The sequence below is a fragment of the Chaetodon trifascialis genome, chromosome 3 (assembly GCF_039877785.1).
Source record: "Chaetodon trifascialis isolate fChaTrf1 chromosome 3, fChaTrf1.hap1, whole genome shotgun sequence".
NCBI lineage: Eukaryota > Metazoa > Chordata > Actinopteri > Chaetodontiformes > Chaetodontidae > Chaetodon > Chaetodon trifascialis.
Window position 1 is genome coordinate 14,814,846 of NC_092058.1, and position 23,125 is coordinate 14,837,970.

General features: G+C 43.5%; 1 protein-coding gene across 4 annotated transcripts in view; it reads left to right on the forward strand.

Annotated features, from left to right (window-relative positions):
• bsnb (bassoon (presynaptic cytomatrix protein) b) overlaps positions 1-23,125 on the forward strand; it is a 65,107-nt gene that overhangs the window by 38,003 nt on the left and 3,979 nt on the right. The window contains exons 4-13 of one of the 4 annotated variants that reach the window (XM_070959779.1): positions 6,491-7,291; positions 8,784-15,113; positions 17,274-19,371; positions 19,755-20,273; positions 20,424-20,626; positions 21,243-21,354; positions 21,445-21,591; positions 21,795-21,850; positions 22,062-22,167; positions 22,636-22,839. In XM_070959779.1, the coding sequence (XP_070815880.1) occupies positions 6,491-7,291; positions 8,784-15,113; positions 17,274-19,371; positions 19,755-20,273; positions 20,424-20,626; positions 21,243-21,354; positions 21,445-21,591; positions 21,795-21,835 (10,251 nt within the window). In that variant the 3' untranslated portion in view covers positions 21,836-21,850; positions 22,062-22,167; positions 22,636-22,839. Of the gene's footprint in view, positions 1-6,490; positions 7,292-8,783; positions 15,114-17,273; positions 19,372-19,754; positions 20,627-21,242; positions 21,355-21,444; positions 21,592-21,794; positions 21,851-22,061; positions 22,168-22,635; positions 22,840-23,125 lie in introns of all 4 variants that reach the window. The other 3 variants (XM_070959777.1, XM_070959778.1, XM_070959780.1) reach the window with 3 other exon arrangements.

Genomic DNA, 23,125 nt, shown 5'->3' on the forward strand with positions numbered 1-23,125 from the left:
GACTGAGCCTTTCCAGGACGCCCCTTTCATACCCAATCGTGATCCTATCACCTGTTACCAATGAACCTGTTTACCTTTGGAATGTTCCAAACAGCTGTTTTTGGAGCATTCCACATCTTTCCCAGTCTTTAGTTGCTCCTGTCCCAACTCTATAGAAACATGCTGCTGCATCAAATTCAGAGTAACAGATATTAAATTATAATATTGTATTATTTTCAATGCAGTATTTGTCAAAAAGGATTAGCGAACGATCACATTCTGTTTTATTCATGTTTCTCTCAGTGTCCCAGTCTTTTAATGTATGAAGTGTATCCAGGTTCAAATAATGTCATTAATTTTCAACAATGTTCCTGTTTTTACAGTTGTCATATCTTGTGAGGAGTCTTGTGCTTCTGGAGTTGTATAATTGTTTGATTAGCACAGAACAAAACAAAACAAATATGGCACCTTGAAACGCTCTCTTGAGCAAACGCCCTGAATTCGTGCGATTTATGTTTCTGCTTCTCTGCAAGTTTGCCTGAAGTAAGTTGATTCTTATTTTGTGCTTCATTGTTTTTTGTGTTTGTTTGTTTTGTTTTTGTTGAACACCTTTTATAGCCTGGAGTTCATCTGCTACTTTTGAGTGCTCGGTCATCTTGCTCCACTGCATTTTAGTCATTTTTGCCTTTATTGGATCATTGCAAATTGAGAGAGACAGTAAACATGGCCGGATGTTAACTCAGGGTGGTACATTCCTTAATCAAATCAAGCCCCATCTGAGCACTTTTAATTTGTCATTCACATACCTGCTTTTAGCCTTGGTCGTCATTAGTGGATTGCAGTCTGGGTAATTAATATGGCTTCCTTGTTGCATTACATAATTTGGTGAATTTATACCCAATCACACTTGCATAGACATGGACAGATGCACATGCAGGCTGCACACACACACACACACACACACACACACACACACACACACACACACACACACACACACACACACACATTGTGTGAGTGATCGGGGCTGTAATGTCTCAGCAAGCCCCTCTGAGAGTGGGATCAATCTATGAGAACGGGATCAATGTCTCTGACCTTTTCCTTATGGTAACCTGCAGTGTTCAATCCCTCATTATTTTGACAGTCAAAGGGCAGCTTTTCCGGCTCTGAGCCGACTGGATTGGATGGAGCATCACTGTACTGTCAGTGTTCACACCATCCACCTTTGTTCTCACAGCAGATTCAGGTTCACTCACTGGCTGCTCTTTGGTATCTTGCCAAGTGAACGGCAAAAACCCCCAAAACAGAGTTCACATTTGCTATTGCGTCAAAAACACTGACTGTATACTTCAGCTGGACTACTTTATGATTCAGCCTTCACGGATGCTTTGTGGATATGGGTATATGGTGCAATATTTACTGTACAACTCTGGAAAAAAAAACTGTTGTTGGAGGAGCTCCACAATGCACCATCGGTGAGATACTGTATATACTGTATTTGTAGTTTTGGATTTTTTATTGCTACAAAAACACCCCCATAAACATCTTCAATGACACATATGCAGCACAACCAAATACAGAAATAAGCTGCATACACAACAATATGCACAAAACGCAAACAAACAGGAAAACATAACATACTGATGATGAAAAACTGAGAAAACTAAGTGTCCAGTGGACCCTAAAAACTGATGAGCATGCCCGACACAAATGTCTCAGTCATACAGTCAGAATATTTAAACTGAAACAAATATTTGTTTTTTGTTTCATGCACGTATGGTTGAGTTGGTGAATATATTTTTGGAATTATCCTGTTTTTCCTGCTTTTTTGAGTTTCAGTGCACTGAGCTCTCAGGGACATCGTAGAATTATTCATTTTCACAGACTCACAGTATAAAAACAGTAGCAATAACTAACAGATCGGTTAGTCCAGTAGAGTTTAGCTTGATTTCTAACCAATAAGTTCTCTCTGTGACCCTCTTGTACCAGATCCCAAAAGATTCAAGTCAGATTTGAAATGTTAAATCAACTTATTTTGATTAAAGGGTTAATACACACTGATGCTGTAGCTGCACTGACAGTAGAGACTGTTAGAAGGATGCAGGCGTTCAAAAATCATGCATTCTGTCACAAAGTCCTCAAGCTGGATGCTGAAAACCAGCTCTGTTATTGACTCATTAATGTTGCAGTGGATAAGAGCAGACACCAAATGCTTCAAATGTAATTGATTGATTACAGTCAGTGTGTAGTCCTGTCAGCGGCATCAGAGTTACAGTTCAGTGCCAAGGATAAGTACACTCTCCACTGAGCAGACAAGTTAACCTCCTGCCATTTAATGAGGTTACCAGTTCACTAACAAGATGATCTCACTAACAAACTGAGCTGGCCGCCGCCACACAACTGCACTGCACACACACACACACACGTACAGTCGACCTACACACACAACGAATCCAGCCAAAATGCGAAAAGTGAGATGCCAAGTGAGTGATGAAAAACGGCAGCACAGAGCTAAGTCAGTTTCTTAAGTGTTGACAATAACAAAAACTGTTTTTCAAAACCAATTATTTTCTTCTTGAAGAAAGATGTCGTTATCTGTCTCTTTTGTAGTTTTAGCTGTAATGTAATTTCTATGTATTGAGCTGTTGAAATGCTGTTCTTCAGCGGGCCGTTAGAAAGTAGAGGGGGATTGCTACAGTAAATTGGTTGCTTTGTTTTCAGGGTGCATTAAAGGCCTGTCTCAGAAGCACAGAGGCTCCGTCTTTTATTCGGACCTGATTTTCTTCACATGGTGTGGGTAGAGGTGGGAAGCGAAGCCCACATCGCTCGCTGCTGTACAAGCTAAAGCACTCTACATGAATAATTTGCTACTCCCAGCTCTGGTTTGGCCTTGCTCCTTTCTCCCTTTCACCCACGCAGTGATGTTATGCTGATTCAGGAGCAAAGAGGGGAGTTTGGCAGTGCCAAAATGGCAGGAAGTAAAGCTTCTCCAAGGAAGACAAATGTTCATTAGCATCTAATGGAGGTATTTAATTAAAGTCTGCCATTAAGAACATACCCCCCACCTAAAACCAAAAAAAAAAAGGAAGTTGGAAATGACTTCAGAGTTGTGACTTTCTTTAGATGGGATGATTATGTGATCACATGTGTGCATGTGTGCGTAGTTAACACACAGAGCAATCCTTCACCGTCTGTATTGTAGCATAGCTTCAGTAACTCGTTGTCAGTGTGCACTAGTTGTGCACGAAGACACAGACGCTGACATTTCTACACGTTTATGTTATTTTTTTTAACATGTGAAAGAACCGGCACAGATGGCTAGTTCTGAGAGTACTGCACCTGTTTATATATAGCTTCTCAGTAGAGGACTTGAGAGAGATGAAAACAAAGCAAGTCTGTCTGTTTGGCGTGCCAGTGGCTCCATCCACACTTTGTGGTCTCAGTTGAAACAACAGATTCCTGCAGGATTTGGGCAAGCTAAGAATCTCATCTCGAACAGAAAAATAGCATCAGCAAAAATAGCGGTTTAAATACGGTTTTCAAGTGTAGGTACTATATCTGTCTTTATACCGTGTTACATTACATTTTCATTTGGCAGTCAGGAACGTCACTTTGTGGATGAAGTTGCTAGTAGCCAACAGTTCTCATAGCCACTGTGGTTTTTACTGTCCTTGAAATTTTTTTTTAACTGGCCAAGTGTTTGTCACGCTCTTATTTCATCTCCTTTTATGCTTGAAAATATTGTAGCTGCCCACACTATTCCAGCATCATCCTTCCTGAACTGCATATTTTCACAGCACTCATGATTCAAATGGCATCGTTTCTAAATGAGGGAGTTGCATAATTTAACATGTTGCATAAGGCCTCTAATTGAGTTATTATTAACAAAAGAGCAGTTGAAGTCTTCAGGTACCAAAGCAGAATTAATCCAGGAGGGTGAGTCTCAGGCAGCAGCATGTCCACTGTCCAAAATTAGACAGCTGGTGAAAAAAATGTTTTTATACACTAAATGATTAATCAATTGACATACAAAAAGCTGACTGATTAATAGTTGCAGGGTTACTGGAGACCAAACCAGCGCTAAAAGTCTGGTTAATGCGGGACCTGTGTTTGTCAGGTGGCCAGAAACACACCTCCAGTGGGATGATAATGTTGCTCTGTGTGTGCTGAAAGTGTCATTTGAAAGTTGTTTGCTAACATGATAACTTCAAAAGGCCATATACAACAACCAGGGCTGTGTCCCTCAGCTCTGATACATGATGAATGAAGCTTTGAGTTAGACCTGCAACAATTAATTGATTAGTCGATCAGTAGAAAATTAAATGTCAACAATTTTAAATAATTATTAATAATCAAAAAATCACAGGTTCAAGCTTGTCAATTGTGAATGATTGCTCATTTTTTAGACTTCTCTGACTTTAAACTGCTATCTGTAAGTTTTGGACTGATGGTCATATAAAACAAAACATTTGAAGACGTCACTTTGCACTCTGGGAACTTGTGATGGACATTTGTTTCTATTTTCTGACATTTATGGACCAAACAATCAGTTAATCAAGAACATTATCAGAGAAATTCTCTCCAGCGATCCTCCAAAGCTTGTGAACAGTAATATACATTTGATTTGTATGAGTCAGCATACACTAACAGCATCACTTAAAGTCAATATTACATCTTCTGTGGCCGTCGGATTCACCACCACGTTCTCTCTTCCGCTCACCATCATCATTATTCCACAACCACTTTCGTCTTCCTTTTTCTCCATCCTCCTCCCCCTCATCATCCTTTTTTCATCCTCCTCTGTTAAATTTTGGCTGTAGCTTTGTCTCCTACCACCCACACCAGCAAGTGGTTAACCATTGTTTGTAGATTCCTCTGCCTTCACAGATCTTACAGGACAAATAGTAGAAGTGGTTCGTGATGATCTGTATTTGCCCGTCATCGTGGCCAGTGAGCTCAAGAGTTTTTTCCAAGAATCAAGAGGACACACAAGAGTCTGACACACTCACAGTCTGATCAGTTTCTCTACACAGTTTTAGTGTGAAGTGAAAAGAAGATGGACTGTGTCCTATGCTCAGACCTTATCACTGGAAACTGTCTGTCAATCACTGGTCTCTGGGGTCTCTAGATTAAGATCCCTATCATGCTGTTGTAAGGATGTTCCTTACTGACTAAATGATTGTCACTCTCTGTCTGTCTCTCTTTGTCTTGCTTGTATTGTAGGTTTCTATCAGTTAGTTATGTCATTTAGGCAGATAACTTGTCTTTAGGCTGCCCACCGCGTCGAACATGTGACAGAAGTGGCAGAATCCCAATAATTTCCACAAGTTCTGAGTGTATTTTGGAGTTACAGCATGAGGAAAATGTTTTCCTTCTCTGGCATCTTGACTGTTTGGACCACAGTAAAGATGTCCTCTGATACAGCCATTGGACACTTGCATTGTTTTTATTTATTAGCCTTTATCTGAGCATGCTGAATTCCATCTTCTGTATTTATGCTTTTGAAGTATGACGCCAGTGAAAGAAATTATTTATTGGGCAGATTGTAATCAGCAGTAGGGGTGTTTATGAGGTTATTTGTTTTGTGGTTTTATTCTGTGACACAAGAATGCTCCCCCTTCAGGCCTCAGGCACACATGATAATCGTAGAAATGGAGGCCTGTCTTACAAACATGGAGCTGCCACCTCTCTTTTCAGCTCTAATAACCTCTAATATGACCATTTCTTTCTATTGAACAGTGTCATTGATCTGCTGCATTGACCTGAAATTGAATCTGTGTATGCTAATATGCTGTCTTTGATGGGCATTGGTCTACATTCTTAGCGGTATCAGTATCTATAACTGCCTCTATAACATAGGGCTCAGTGAAGATGACTGTGAAGGACGAATCCCCCTCTTAGATAGTTAGAAGGTTTGCTGTAGGCACCATAAAAGGTCTAATGACAGTTGCACCCCTCCAATCTAATAACAGATGTGTTAATTTGTATTCACACAGCACTATTCCTCTGTGTACCCTGTTTGAGAGTGCTTAATGTTGTCAAATGATTAAGTCTTCATGAAGAGATGAAAGACCTTGTTTGGACAGGCTTTCAAATGCTCAGTTGTTCAGACTCGCTATACTGAGTCCTTGGCACTCCATGACCATTTATAAAGGAACAACTTTCTGATTCAGTGTATGTATGTACAACTAACTTTTGTACCCATCAATCATCATAAATAATAATCAAATAATTTGTCAACACATTGTCAATATCAAGTATCAATATCAAATATAACAGAGTTGACTATACTTTTTATATTTAGTCGCATTTGATTTTTTAAATGGTTTCCCTTTTTGTTTTCTTATGGTTAGCACTGTGTGGCATCCAGGTGACACAAAGAAAACTCTCAGTTTTAGTATTTTGGGTTGCTGAATAATTTACATGACTAATAGAGTTATAAGAAACCATGTGCTGTTCTCTTATTCATTTCAGCATTGCTGATTGCTGTTCTTTTTGTGTTTATTTTCAGAAGAAAGAATGGCTGTGCTTGAACTGCCAGACGCAGAGGGCTCTGTCAGGAAGCTTGGGAGATATTCCAGCTCCTGTTGCACAGCCCGTGGGATCCCCCCGGCCACCTGCTACAGCCAATCAACAACCACCTCAGCAGAAAGCACCCAATCAACTCTCAGGGCCTAGGCCCATGGGCCCTCAACAACAACAGAAACCAACGGGTCCCCAAGTAAGTGGCCCTGTCTCCCCTGTTAAACAGGCTGGGCCTGCTCCTCATACTAAGGGGCCCAGCCAATCTTCCCCTCAAACCAAGGGCTCTACCCAGCCTAAGGGTTCGACTCAGCCACCTTCCCAAACTAAGGGTCCAACACAACCCTCAGCTCAAAGTAAGGGACCTCAAATAAAAGGTCCTAATCAATCACATGCTCAAAGTAAGGGCCCTGTTCAGCCTGCTAACCAAATAAAGGGCCAGGGCCAGACCAAAGGGCCGACTCAGACAAAGGGATCTGCTCAGCCCTCTGCTCAGAATAAGGGCCCTTCTCATCCCTCTAGTGCCAAGGTGTCATCCACCCCTGGTAAAGCAGCACCCAACCATGCCAAGGCCTTTTCCTCCCAAACAAAAACAGCACCTACTCAGTCTAAACCCACAGGTAACAACCAGGGCCGCAAACAGCTGCAGAGCCAGGAGAAGACTAAAATCACATCTAAATCTCTAAAAGAAGACGTCAAGGCCTCATCAAAGAAGGCATTGTCAGAGACACTCACTTCACCAAAAGACATGAAGATAGCTGAAGATGCACAGAAGTCAAGACACCATGAAGTGAGCTACCTGCAACTTCTTCGCCTTCACCTGTTACTCTCGATTCACCATTATGATTTTTATTTTTATCATCATCATCATCATCATCATCATCATCATCATCATCATCATCATCATTTTAATCATTATTTCCACATCACTTTTGTCACCATCATCATATCATTATCCCTATCAAATTTTAAAATCTTCTTCTTGTGGTTATATTTTTGGAGTTAACATGTTTGTTCTTTATTTTTTTTATTGCTCTTATCCAAACTCTTATTCTTCCTTCTACTCCTTCATAATCATTAGTTCCATCATTCCACCATCATCATTTTTAACTTATTCTTTATTTTCAGCACATAGTTAGTTGTAGTTATCATCAACTTGTACTATTACCACTAAAGTAATAATGGTTATCGCATCCCTAACCTCATCATATCGCACCTTAAAATATTTCCCATCAACATAACTCTTGTTCATCATCATAATTTTCTTATCACCACCATCTTCATACCTATCATTGTCATCCTCATCATCACCATCATCTTCTTACTTGTCATCTTTATTTTCATCATCATTACCACCAGTGTCATCTTTATCATCATCATCATCGTCATTATCAAAGTTATTGTCTTAGTAGCCATTCCTCATCTTCAGCCTGTTCCCCCTTTTCTCCACATGGTTTTGGACACTTTTATTTTATTTGTATCAAACACCAGCTTTTTGTTTAATGTGACACTTTGTGATGATATTTTAAGCATTCTAAGCATGTTCGTTATTCTTCAACGGTTCGAAGAATGCAATGGAGAATGCATCAAAGATGGCAATCAAGCATGTAACCAAATGACATTTGTCTGTAGATGTTTGTATGTTCAACTGTGTGTTATATCCACTCTGTTTGTCAGTGTATTTATCCATCTGTGTGTACATAACTTCGAAAGGCAAACTCAACCCAAATCAATATGATGTGATCAATAACTTGAATAAACTACAAACTAGGATTTTTTCACTCTGATTATGATTCAGACTTGCCTGTTGCGCTTTTTATATATTTACATGTTGAGATTAAATTAGTGCGGTTGTTTTTTTGTTTTGTTTTTTCAATATAACAAAAGTATTAATGGTGGTAACTGTGCAAAGTCAAATTTACTTAATTTTTTAAAACCAGTATTTAATACACTGTAAATATTTGGGTTGATTTTAGCCTAAAGTGTTACTATATCTTGTTGTTTGATCAAGAGTTTGTTCTTTCCAATGTAATTATTCTCTAATATCTTAGTATTAGACTGTTTTAACTACATTGGGTCCAGTGCCTTAATTTCACTCCCTGTTATCTAAAAGTGCTCATGAAAATGTCACTGCTGATGAGTTGAATGAAATAGTGGGACATATAGTACATAATACAAGGTGTGCACTGAGGCTTGTAATAGACCTTGTCATGAGTTCATTTAGGGGAAAAATTACTTTTTCTGCTTCTGATCTCTCTCTTTCTCCTTTTCTCTTTCTTTAGGATTACAACAAATCAAGTACACAGAGTTTAAGTGACACTGGGTACTCTTCAGATGGAATTTCCAGCTCTCATGGTGAGATTACAGGCCAGATCCAGGAAGAAGGAATCAAGCTCAGTGAAAGAGCCGCTTCCATCCCCTCAGAAATCACCAAGCTAGAGAGCTCCATGAAGCCTCTTCTAGAGTCAAAGACTGTCTCAGACCAGAAGCACAGGCCACATTCACTGTCTGTAGGACAGGACCACAGTCCTGATGATGATGCAGCACGGGATGAATCAGAGGATGACCTCAGTTGTAAGCTTCGCCATGATTATGTGGAAGACAGCAGTGAAAGTGGCCTCTCACCATTGCCAGTGAGACAGAAAAAGTCACATAAAGATTTAACCGATGAGGAATTCATGAGGAGGCAAATTATGGAGATGAGTGCTGATGAAGAGGAGTTGGAAGAGCCTGGAAACCAGAAGACTAAAAGGGGACATAAAACCAGTGGGGATGTGAGCAAAGAGAGGCGGCGACTCTCTCATCATTCGAACAGTTTTGAAGATGACACTAAGGCGTCAGAGGGTCCCTATAAGGCAAATGAAGAGGAAGATGTTGTAATGGCTGGAGGCCTTCGACGTTTTAAGACCATAGAGCTGAATAATACCAACAGCTACAACCGAGACATGGAGCTCAGTACTGAGCATGACCTGCGAGAACCAGAGCTAGAGATGGAGAGTCTGACTGGTTCTCCTGAGGAGCGGTCCAAGGGAGAATATTCATCGACCCTACCTGCCACCACTCCCAGCTACACATCTGGAACATCCCCCACATCTGTATCGTCCATGGAGGATGACAGTGACAGCAGTCCCAGTCGTAGGGCAAGACTAGAGGAGGCAAAGCAGCAGAGGAAAGCTCGACATAGGTCTCATGGGCCACTGCTGCCTACTATTGAGGACTCATCTGAGGAGGATGAGCTCAGAGAAGAGGAAGAACTACTTAGAGAACAGGAGCAGATGAGAGATCTAGAGCAACAGAGGATCCGAAGTACTGCCCGAAAAACAAAAAGGGATAAAGAGGAGCTACGGGCACAGAGACGCAGGGAAAGATCCAAAACTCCCCCCAGTAATCTCTCTCCTATTGAGGATGCATCACCAACAGAAGAGCTGAGACAGGCTGCAGAGATGGAGGAGCTTCACAGGTCATCATGTTCTGAATACTCACCATCCATGGATTCAGAGGCAGAGGGCTTTGAGATGATCGGTGGAAAGCTTTACAAATCAGGAAATGAATATAACCTTCCAACCTTCACATCGCTCTACTCACCCACGGAAAAGACATCAGCAATGTCACCATCTGATAAAACACTTAAAAGTGCAGAGGAGGTCTATGAGGAGATGATGAAGAAGGCACAGCTCATGCAGAGGCAAGGACAAACAGTTAATCAGCAGAAAGGTGCCTCTCAGCCTGACAGTAAACATCATCTTGAGGCAGGAACTTCCCTAACTCCTGGCTCAAGCCCAACACAGGTTACTGCACCTATATCCCTCTCCACTCCAGGAATTCATGCAGCACAGCATCTGTCCAAAGAAACACAAAATAGGATGATGACACAGAGTGCCAAAATTGAAGGTGTTGTTGGAGTTGCCACATCCAAAGCCCAAGTCAGTCAGACTGCCACAACTCGACAGGCAGGTACCACAGTGCCTGCTGGCAGCAGAACATCCTCCCAGAGGCCAACACAGGCATCACCTGACCCTGGAGCATCCTCCCTTACTTCCAAAGTCTTCTCTCTTTTCAAAGGTCCCAGCCCCCCGGTCTCCCCCACCACTTCTCCAGCACAAAGCCCAACACATATGCCATCTGTGAGACCACCTAGTGGTAGTGGTAGGCAGCTTCCATCTTTGCCTGGTGGTCCTACATCAGCTGCAGCATCCCATGGAGCTCAGGCACCACAAAGGGCAATTTCACCCCGTCTTGCACGACAACAGTCCTCTCAAGATGCACCAGTGATGGTAATAACACTCGGCTCTGATACAACAAGTCCTGCCAAGCCACTTACTGTAAATTCTTCCACTTCCCCTTTGTCATCACCAACACAGGTCACTTGTAAAACCTTGTATAGCTCCCAGCCCCCTTTGACAAGTTCCCCAACATCACCACAAATGCATCAATCACAGCAGTCTCCTAAACATTCTTCACAGATGGCTCAAAATGTCGAAAAAGTAAATATTGGTATGAGCACTGTGACCACAACTGCACATAGTCGTGGATCTATGGAAAATATAGCTCTATGTAAAATGTCAAATATTCCAGGCTCTTCAGTGGTTGTGGGCCAGGGCCAAACACATCCAAGCACAAATGTGGTGGATCTGAGAGCCCCAATGAGGCCAGCTCCAATTATAATAACAGACCAGGGGATGGATCTAACATCCATTGCCTCTGACACAAGAAGATACTCTTTAGGAGCAGAGCAGCCATCTGGTCGACATACAGCAGTGCAACCTCTTATTATGAACCTGAATGCACAAGAGCAACCACACATATCTTTATCAACACCAACCACAGTTAGTGTCACAGTCGCAGGTTCTATGTTCATGTCCCAACCCAAGCAACCGGTTGTGTATGGAGATCCTTTGCAAAACCGTGTGGATTTAGGGCAGGGTGTTGGATCAGCTGTATGTTTAACCCAAAATAAGCCAACAGTTACTGACCCATCTATTCCCAAAATTGATGCCTGCCTGGAGAACTTGGGTATACAACAGCAACAACTGCAGTTACAGCAGCAGAAGCTCCTGCAGCAGCAACAGCTTCTTGAGCAGCAGCTCCAGCAGCACCAACAGCAATCCTCTTTTGCTCGTTATAATTTAGCTAATCAGGTCCAGCCACTGCTAATGAAAAAAGACCTTGTGGTGAGCCAAACAACCAGTGCCCAGGCTGTAGTGACTGCTAGTGCCATTCCTAGAGTATCCCCAATGGCTCCACCATCAGTGTCTGGGGCTCCTGGTTCTAATGCTCCCCATGAAATCTATGGTGGAGTTGCCTTAGAGCTAAAAAACAAGCCAACAGTAATGAACTTGTCCACAGGTAAGCCCCATGTCATGATGGTGCAACTTGATGAGAGTAGCACATCACAGGGGGGCACAGTGACTCAGTTGGTAAAGAAAGAGGAACCTCCTCCTGCTCCTCAGGTCTTGGATCTCACTGGACAGATCAAACCAGAAAACCAGGTGGCTTGTTGTGATGTTGTTTACAAATTGCCCTTTGCTGGTTCCTGTTCAGGGTCATTCACTCAGAAGCCTACAACAGTATCCTCAGATAATAATCTCACCACTGAAACCTCTCAAGCAGCCCACCCTCCCCATTCTCCACACTATAATGTCAGCCAACAACAGCACCAGCCTCAAGCAACACAAGGAATGACAGAAGAACATAAAGCACATCAGCCACCAATAGTCCCCTCAGGAAGAATACAGCCCTCTATGTCTGATACTAATCTGCCTTCTATGACTGATGCCGGTCACTATCAGACAAATGTCCAGGGGGGTCTGGCAGTAGATCTTAGCAGCATGAATCAGGCTTATGAAGGTGGATACCTTGGCATGGGAGCACAGTATGGATCTTACACAGACTTGCGTCACCAAGGAGACTTTGCAGGCCCTTCATTACCCCTTCGCCGATATGGCTCAATGTCAAATATCAATTCCGACTATGCTTATAGTTCACGTGACCCAGCAGTGTCACAGGATTCCAATCTGGCTCAGTACAGTGCAACCACTGCCAGGGAGATCAGTCGCATGTGTGCAGCTCTTAACTCAGTGGATCAGTTTGGGAGCCGGTATGGAAATAACCCTGAACTGGTACCGTATGGGGCTGGAAGGGGTGGGCCATTAGCTCGGCTAAATCTCCAGCAAAGTTTAGCATCAATAAGAGCAAACCTACTGTATGGCCCAGATGGAAGACCAACAGCAAATGGTCAAACCCTAACAAACCTAATAAATGCTAGACAAGCAAGTATACGCGCCTTGTACCCTGCTGCTATGAGAGGAGGTGATGGCATGATATATTCCACCATAAACACTCCTATAGCCTCTACCTTGCCAATTACCACCCAGCCTGCCCCTGTCCTCCGTCCCATGCCAAGAGGAATTTATAGACCATACCCTACAGGTGTAACTGCTGTACCGTTGGCTAGCCTTACCAGGTTGCCTCAAGTCACTCCCAGAATGCCTCTGTCCACACAGGGACCATATTCCTACCCTCCTCCAAACCAGTACCCTACATCAGCCACATCAGCAGGAAGTGCACCTGATGCAAGCACCATGCACCAGGAAACTCCTGTGTATCTTGGGAAGCCTTTAACAACAGTTGCTGCACAAACAGCTGCAACCGTTCTACCAGCCCAACCTGCAGCACACCTTGCAGCACAAAATGTACCAGTAACTGGTATGCAAACCACACCAGATCAACAGACAGACCGCAGTCAACTTACCTCACAGAGTGTTGCCGCCCACTCCCAAGCTCAAGGCCAACCTCCAACTGTTCAGTCAATACAGGCTCAAATGCAGCCACAGCAGTTACCTACTCAAACTGAACCATTATCCTTGACTCAACCCCAACCTCAAGTTCAACCCATTAGTCAACCTCAACCATTAGTGCTGCCACAGGGCCAGACACAAGTGACACCCCATCCTGCTGCTCTAGCACCGAGTTCCAAACTTTCTCCTCCTATGGATGTGCATAAAGGTAATGAAGATGAGAGACTGAGTCAGCAGCAAGAGCACATGCTGCAGTTAGAGCGAGAGCGTGTTGAATTGGAGAAATTAAGGCAGCTGCGATTACACGAGGAGCTTGAGAGAGACCGTATGGAGCTTCAGCGACACAGAGAAAAAGAACAACTTCTTGTTCAGCGAGAGATTCAAGAACTGCATACAATCAAACAGCAAGTCCTACAGCAACAGCAAGCAGAGCGGGAGACACAGCTCATTATGCAAAGAGAGCAACTGGCCCAGCAGAGAATGCAGCTTGAACAAATTCAGTCTCTGCAGCAGCAGCTCCAGCAGCAGTTGGAGGAGCAGAAAAGGCAAAAGACAGCAGCAGTGGAGGCGGCTGCTGCTGCTGCTGCAGCGGAGGCAGCTGCTGCATCAGCAGCAGCGGCAGCAGCAGCAACATCTGCCCAGGGTACAATACAAGGGGTAGTTGTTGGAGGAGGGCCTCCTCAAGGGTTCATTATCTGTGACCAGAGTGGTAGAGTTATTCAACAAGATGGACAAAGTGTTCAGTTTTGGCAGGATGGGCAAGTGGTCCAAGCTGTGGTGGCTGCTCGACCTATTCATAGCTCTGCCTCTGAAATGTCTTTGAGAAGCAGTGACAAGCAAGCTGATTCCAAGATTATGAAAAAACAGAATTCTATGCCTCGGCTGAGGGATGGCTCAGAGGAGGACTCTGTGAAGAGGATTACAGACAGCTGTGTGCAAACAGATGATGAAGATGGAGAGGACAGATTCATGAACAGGCGTAGAAGAACCAGGCGTATTGCAGACTGCAGTGTGCAGACTGATGAGGAGGACCAAGGAGAATGGGACCAGCAGCCAGTAAGGCGCAGGCGATCACGTGTATCCAAGCACTCTGAATCCAGTGCTGACACTAAATCAGAAGGGTCATCTAAAGTGGCCTCTGCAAGTATAGCGATTCAGACCACAAATGATTCGTCATGCCAAACAGAGTCTGACCAGCTCGGCCGGATTTCACCTGCAATCCACATTACCATGGCAGAGACCTCGAAGGTTGACCTGTTACATTACATAGCAGCCCCTGAAAGGACCCACAAAGGAGAGAGTCTGGCATGCCAGACAGAACCAGAATCTCAGTCTCAGGGTGTGGTTGTCCCTCAGCTGAGTGTCCCTACAACTATTAGTCCGTATTCCACAAGTCTGCATATAGTAGGTGCGAACACATCTGACCCAAATTCTCCTAGACTCCAAGGAGTTGCTAAGTTCGAGAGGAGGAAACCAGATCCCCTGGATATTGGCTATCAGCAGCAACAAAATGAGTCTCCAACACGTCAGCCCCCCAAATCTCCCCAGGTGCTATATTCCCCTGTGTCTCCATTGTCTCCTCATCGCATGCTGGAAACAACATTTGCCTCGCAGGAGAAACTTAACAAGGCCCATGTTACACCACAGCAGAAAGCCTTTACTGCTGAATCACCCCAACGCCACCAGACGCTACCAAGACCCATAAAAAGTGTGCAGCGCTCCATGTCGGATCCAAAGCCTCTCAGTCCCACATCAGAGGACCCTGCTAAGAACAGGTTCTCCCCATACCATCAGCAAGCTGTGTCCAACAGTCAGGTACGAAACCATCACAGAATTGATCAGTTATCTTAATTTATGAAGGTTTACCAAGATGTCATAAATATAATATAATATAATATAATATAATATAATATAATATAATATAATATAATATAATATAATATAATATAATATAATATAATATAATATAATATAGGCCCTGCAATCGGCTGGCGACCGGCTCAGGGTGTACCCCGCCTCTCGCCCATTGTAGCTGGGATAGGCTCCAGCCCCCCGCAACCCCGAAAGGGATAGGCGGTATAGATAATGGATGGATGGATGGATAATATAACATAATATAATATAATATAATATAATATAATATAATATAATATAATATAATATAATATAATATAATATAATAATTATACATTTTAGGAGAAGCCTTCACAAGAAATTTTCATTTTTAGAAATGCAACATCCCCACAAAATCTACTGTAGTTTCTTCAAATAAAACTTCATGGCATAAATAGAAGCGAAATCTGGGTCTATAAAAATCCGTAAAATGCCTTAGGTCTCCCATAGAGGTGTGAGTCTTTTGATCAAACACAGTATATGTTTTGCTGCTGATATAGGACAGGACATTGTTAAATGCATTGTCTATTTATAATACATTCAGTGTATTAGAATTCACACTGACGTTATGCAGAATGTCATAAAAATTGTCACATCTTTTGCCCTCAAACTAACATTTCATTGAGTGATACAAGTGCCAAACCCCATAAAAAATAAGGTACATCATTCCACATTTACAAGAAAATGTAGAGAAACATAAATAGTGGTCTTTTAATTAACATATTATTCGTTGTCTGAGGGTAAAAACAAATAAATAAAATGAATATATTGGTATATGCTTTTGTGGACATAGTTGATCACACAGGATCTGGCATCAAGAGGGTGACAGAATGTTCTCATGAGAGCAGCTGGCCATGCCAGAAAAGCTTTTCCCATCATCCTTTTCTGCTGTATCTCCACCCTCATCTTCCCCCTTTCTACTCTTTTAGTCTGTTTTCTCTCTCTCTCTCTCTCTCTCTCTCTCTCTCTCTCTCTCTCTCTTCCACTCTTTCTGTCATGTCTTCTATATCGAGCAAACCCTTAAGAGCTGCCAGGGGGACATACAATGTGGTGGTGCTTTGCTGTCTTCCTGACTGTTAGCAGCTGGTCAAAGTAAATTAGCATTGCTCTGTACTTGGACCAAAATTAGTCTGAGAAGCAAACAGAAATCAGATTCCAGGCATTTTACCCATTTGTACCTCTTATCTTTAGTGTTAGTATTTCATACACGGTTCTCTTCTGGATACTTTAAAAATCAACATGGATCTACCCAACACAACTATTTTGTAAGTATTAGACTAGCATAGATATCTTTTTAAGCTGTGTCTTTTGGCTGTTCTTACCCGCATGTCGCACACATGTTTTGAGGAATACGACAAACCCCCAAATACTGTAGATGTTTGATCAAAGCAGTAAAGGGACAATTAGCATTTTTCTGAAACTACTAAAATACTATTTTGCTAAAAATGTTGTAGCATATCATGCTTATGTTTACATTTACTAAGCTTCTCAAACACACATTTCTTTCTTCAGTAATTTCAATAAAAAATATTCTGATATTAATGAATCCTATAATTAGCAAATGAATTGAAAAAGCATAAATGCTGCTTGTTCAGACACACTTATTGGTACTGGCACAGATGTATTTAATATTTAATTCCTTGCAGTAATAATGTTATGTTAGGTGTACAATTAGCATGGTTAAATTGTACCCCTAAGTACTGGGAACTACTTTGCATTATTATTACGTAATAGAGGTGCTTTGCATTGACTACACTGTCACAACAAAATATTTGTTTATCAGTCATAAAATGGAGAACGTCACTTAATGTCTTTGGCTTGAGGGAAACAATTTTAATCAATATTATGAAATCAAGCTATGTTAATTGAACTACTGATGAAGCCAGTGCTTCCGTAGTACATAGGTTAATTAACATCAAGTAGTCTGACAGCAGATCAGGTTCATAGTTGTTCATTAATGTCTAGGGATGAAGAAATGTGCAGACCCTCTGTGAGTACCCAGTGTACAGTAATGAGGCTAATTTACATAAACACATTCTGTTTATAGCTCAGTGTTTGCTGATGTGTCTCTGCTTCTTCTAGCAGATGGCCTCCCTGCAGCAGCAGCAGAACTCTCTGATGAGGAAAATAAAGAGGACTCTCCCCAGCCCCCCTCCAGAGGAAACTCCACTCCCCATTGTTACTCCGGCACAAATGTACAGCTCTCCTGGCATGCCCCAGAGGGTCCTACCCAGACCTGCCCAGGGAGTCACCAAGGCTGGCCTGCTGAGTGAACTGAAAGCTGTGGAACAAGAGTCGTCAAAGCTCCGTAAGCAGCAGGCTGAACTGGAAGAAGAAGAGAAAGAGATTGATGCCAAGCTACGTTACTTGGAACTTGGCATCACCCAACGTAAAGAGACCATGGTGAAAGAGAGGGAAAGGAGAGAGCTGGCTTACCTGAGATGTATGGGTGATGCTCGGGACTACATGTCAGACAGTGAGCTTAATAACCTCAGGATGGCAGCTGCAACTGGAACCTTTGATGCCAATGGTCTGCTGACAAGGCCCAGTACAGCACCACTGAGTCAGTTTACTAATGACCTGAATGCAACCTCCCAGTATCCTTCAACCTCATCCTATATGTCTTATCCCTATCCTCAAAGTCAACCGTCAACACAGCAACCAGGTTCTGCTTACCAACAAATAGGTTTCCAGCCTCCTCAGTACCCTTCATCTTCTGCACCCCAGCCAGGAACATTCCAGCCCCATCCCCCACCAGGCCCTGGCTACCAGAACCAGGGAACCTATTCCTCCCGCATGTATGCCCAGTCTTCCTACCAGCCAGACCTTGGCATGCAGCAGCATGGTCACCAGGGTTTCCATCCACCTGGTCAGCCTATGCCAGGGCAGAGCCTTCCTTACCCTAGCCACAGCTCCTACCAACCTGGTCTTGCCTACCAGCCCCAGGCAGAGATCCTTACAGTTCATCAAAGACCACGTCAAACATCCTTGGCCGACCTTGAGCAAAAACTCCCCACCAACTATGAGGTCATCAGCAATCCAGCGGTGTCGGTGGCCACTTCAGCTCCAGATACAAACTTTGGTTCAGTCTACAGCAATGCATACGGACAATACCGCCCCCCTGAGCCTGGCCTGACTCACGCTGTGGAGAGCCCCACCTCTGCTTATGCTTCAGATGGACTCTACACCTCCAACTTGGAGCAGAATATTCCTCGAAACTACGTTATGATTGATGACATCAGTGAGTTGACAAAAGACAATACCAGCCAACCCACTGATGCTTTAGGCCATCCTGTAGGAGGGCGGTATCGCAGTGAGAATGGCCCTGCACGTGGGGGTGCCTATGGTAGACCTGAAGATGAGCCTGTGGATGCTTATGGCAGACCTACAGGAACAACAGGTTATCAGAGTACAGTGGACAGTCGCACCAGCACCACAGTGAGTGGTGGCTCTTCGTATTACTATGATGATTATAAACACACATCACGGAGCAGCTCCAGTAGCCAAAAAGTCACAGCCAAGAATCTCGCCCCTGCAGTAGTTTCCTCTAAACGTAGTAAGCACAGGAAGCAGGGAATGGAGCAGAAGATTTCAAAATTCTCCCCCATTGAGGAAGCACGGGATGTGGAGTCTGACCTTGCTTCTTACACAATGACAACATCAACAGGAGGCAGCTGTACAGTTGTGTCCAGATCCAAGAAGCTTCAGGATGATGTCACCTATGGAATGAAGAAGAATGCGTATGACCAGCAGAAATATTACGGCACCAGTCGTGAGGGTCTGGAGGAGGAGGACCGCATGTACAGCTCTGGCAGGTCCAGATCTACTGGATATGGTATGGACAAGATTTCCACCAGAGATGCCACAGGCCACAGAAGTAAATCCTATGAGAGGGATGCCATGGAGCGGTCTCAGAGAAGCAGCCGCAGTGGAAGGCCTCCCATGCGCAGCCAGAATTCAGAAGAGGAGAGTCCACTCAGTCCTGTTGGGAAGCCTGTTGGCATGGGAAGAGGGTCTGGAATACCAGATGCCCATGATGTGAGGAACCAGTATGGTTCTAGCCATTCATTGCCGGATGTGCAGGACCATCACAAGAAGGACCTACCCAGAAGTCATGTCTATAAACCAGATGACCCTTACCTTGTAGATGACATGCACTGTGCTGTTTCTGACAGTGAAGGTAACTGGTGCTGAATAATTTGTGCTGCCTGACATTTATTGCTCCCACTTTTAAAGTGTGTTGGAAAGAGACTGCATGCCAAGTGTGGAACTTTGAGAAGAGCACCATTACTTTGCTTGTCTTGTCTTTTTTATGGATTGTTCCGTGTGATAAATTAAGCCAAAAATGCCTGTTTTATATTTCTGTTCTGCGCACATCATTTTTAAGTGTCAGCTGTTGTCTGTTTTGTTTTTTGTTTTTTTCTGTTGGATTCTTCAATAACGTGCATGGATCTGAGATGTGGAGCATGTTTTCTGAGTTGTGTTGCATGGCTTAAATCTGCATGCTATTCCTCTCCTCGCATAAAACAATTGACTGATAACGTTTACTTTGATTTCAAAAAGCCTATCATTTGGGCCAAGAGGAGACTGATTGGTTTGAGAAGCCACGAGAGGCACGTTCGGAACGCTCCAGACATCATGGAAGTGGAAGTCACTCATCCACAGGAAGACGTAGTAAACACACCTACCATGATTACGATGAACCTCCAGAGGAATACTGTCCCCAAGATGAGTACAACCAACAACGCCACTCCTCCTCCACATCATCACGGGACCACCGTCACCATGGCAGCAGCTCTGGTAGACACAGCTCTTCTCGCCACTCCTCGGAGGATCCCAGGTCCTCCCGTTCTTCCAGGACACACCCCAAAGACCCATCTGCCCGCCCCGACGGCAGAAGCTCCTCATCTACACAAAGAAGGAGCGGTCCAGATTCCCGTTCCGCCCAGGCAAGCCCGCGCAACTCAGGTGACTTCTCTCGAGATTCAGCCTCTGGTCATCACCATGGCACCGGAGGACGGAGCCAGAGACCCCAAGGAGATCGTACATCCTCTAGAAGGCAGGAGCCCTCTGCAGCAGGGCCTAAATCGCAGCAGCAGCAGCAGCAGCCCCCTCAGAGCCATGCTGGGCAGCAGCGATCAGGTGGTCAGGGCCAGTCTGGGAGACATCCAGGCTCTGAACCACTAGATGGTACCCAGCAGGCCCAGCAACAGCATCACCAGAGTGCGCAACAGCAGCAGCAGCAGCAGCAGCAGCAGCAGCAGCAGCAGCAGCAACCACTGCAGCACAGCCAGACCCCTCAGAGCAGCCAACCTACAGCAACCACTGCAGGAGCTGGACCAGCACAGCAGCAGCAGCCCAAATCCAGCCAAGCCCCACCACAGGGACGGCAGCCAGGAGTAGGGTCTGCAGCAGGGCAGCCGGCCACCTCAGCTGTGAGTAGACCTGAGCCTGGTTTGCTTACCTACATTAAATGTTCATGCTGTAATTTCTATAAGGGTGTGCTACTTGAAAATCCTATATCCTATCCTATATTTTTTCTTTTTTAGATATTGCCAAGAGGCTGCTTATGATGACAATGATAATAATGCTAGCCATAAAATACCATTGTCGCAGTGTCCTAATGAACCTTGGAAAACCACTTTTGAATGTTACAGAGAGAAGCAACAGTGGTTTATTTGACATTTCTGGTTTGTAGAGTGTGACAACAATCTGACTCACTCAAAAAACACTTCAAGTGGATAGTGAGCATTATATAAACTTATACACAGACAAAAGTGCAGAGGTAAAAATAAGAACACACACACACCCACCCACCCACTCACCCACACACACACACACACACACACACGCACACACACACGCACACACACACACACACACACACACACACACACACACACACACACACATATAGAAAGCATAGAAAATTACTTTATATTATGTTAGATTTTTATCATGTGATTACATTGAAAATGTAGTCTATAATATACTATAGCAAAATTAACCTTTGTCCTAACTCCATATTTGTCTGTGTTTGATTCATGACAGGTAAAAATGGATGCTACACCTGCAACGGCAGCCGCAGGAATGAAACCTGCAACAGGAGTCCCAGCAGCACCTCAGCCTACCAAAACAGCTACACCACCGTTAACAGGCATTGGTAAATCTCTGCTCCACCTTTACCATAAATCACAAAATGACCACAGAAAACATCAGCATGTGTGATGGTTATGTTGTTTGTTGTTTGAAGGCTCCAAGGCCGCCCCTGTTGGAATCGGAAGCAAACCTGGAGGTATAGGCAGCGCTGCAGCAGGACAGGCTCCTGCTGAAGGGGAAAATGTTCTCACTAAAATCCTGCAGGGAGGGGCAGCAGAGCAGGCGGGAAAACTGGGAGATGGTACAGTCACAAATAAATAAATATTCAAGAAACTGAAATATAGCTTATCTTTGTGTCTGCAAATGTTTAATCCAGTGCCTTTTAGCTTTTGTTAAAAAAGGAGAATCTATTAATACAGCATAAATTAAGATGCTGGAATTCCTTGAATGGGTATTTCACTGTTTAGGTTAGGTCTCATATTTGCCTCTTTGTCATTCCTGCAGCTTTGTCTGGCCTTGGGAAGAAGTTCACTTCATTTTGGTGAACTAAAGAGAAGAGGGTAAGTTAAAAAAGTTGTTTATGAAAGTCATCAGCATTAGCGAATCAAACTTTAGATTTAGAAGCATGGATTGATATTAGGATGGGAGGCAACAGATGGCAGAAATTATGAATTGCTTCCTTGTTGCAAATTATGGATGCTTAGGAAATGATAATGTATGTGCTTATCGCTTCACTTGTTTATTTTGAATCAACTGTGTTCTTTTTTCCAGGGTATGCAGAGTTGAAATGAGATGGACTGGTAGCTTTGTACTTGAAAAACCTATGAAACTGCATTAAATACATCTCACATTACAGCCTGACATCCTGAGCGCATCAGTGAGTATCTCATTAACTCTTCTTTATCGCTTGAGAATGGATTCCTTTGTTGGACATGTTTAATTTTGGTGTAGGTGCATTGTCTTAATGATAAATCCTGTGTCACCTGCTCCACTAAACAAGTGGAAACCATGTCATTGTATTATTTAAAAAAATATAATAATGTTTTTATTTACTTTGTGACTCTTGCGTCATGCAACCCAAAAGCAGAAATGTGGTAACTTGTTAAACTGACCATCGCTGGTGACACTGATAAGTACACAGGGACCACAAGCTGTGAAAACATAGAATGCTGCCACACTTTGATTAATGGATCAAGTGTTTTATCAGCTGGATATTTACATAGATTAGCATCGTCTGTGTCTGCATAATGAGAACACTCAAGTGAAGTGATGACTGATTAAGTGCGGCGATTGTATATTCGGACTGATCCCCTGTACCTTTCCCATACCACAAATTACTGAACAGAGCTGGAATCAAAGGATGCCTTGTCAGCACTGAATTCCCCAGACACGGGCACACAACTGAAGTGAATTGAATAAGCTTCGTCAGCATGGTGTTATGAGACATGAGCAAAGGACTGAGGGGGCCTGAGAGTAGCTTGATACCTTGACAGAACTACAGTCCCAGAATGATGATTAAGGAGACGTCTGATGCATCATTCGACCGACGGTGGGTAACTAAAAGCCATTGACATACATCTATGTGTGTATGTGTGTGTGCACATATGGGCTGGCTGAATTTATTTTTGTTGGTTCTCCTTTTGTTGGTTTTGTTGTTTGCTTTGCAGTCTCATTTCATTGATTCACTGCTGGGTCAGGTCAGGTAGTTAAAGGCACAGTCTGCTTGAACTTTGTGCTGCAGAGGTGAGAGGCCAAAGCCAAGAACAAGGGAGGTCAGCACTAGTATGGCTTACCTTCTGACTGCACACTTCCAATAATCTAGGCCAAGCACACTG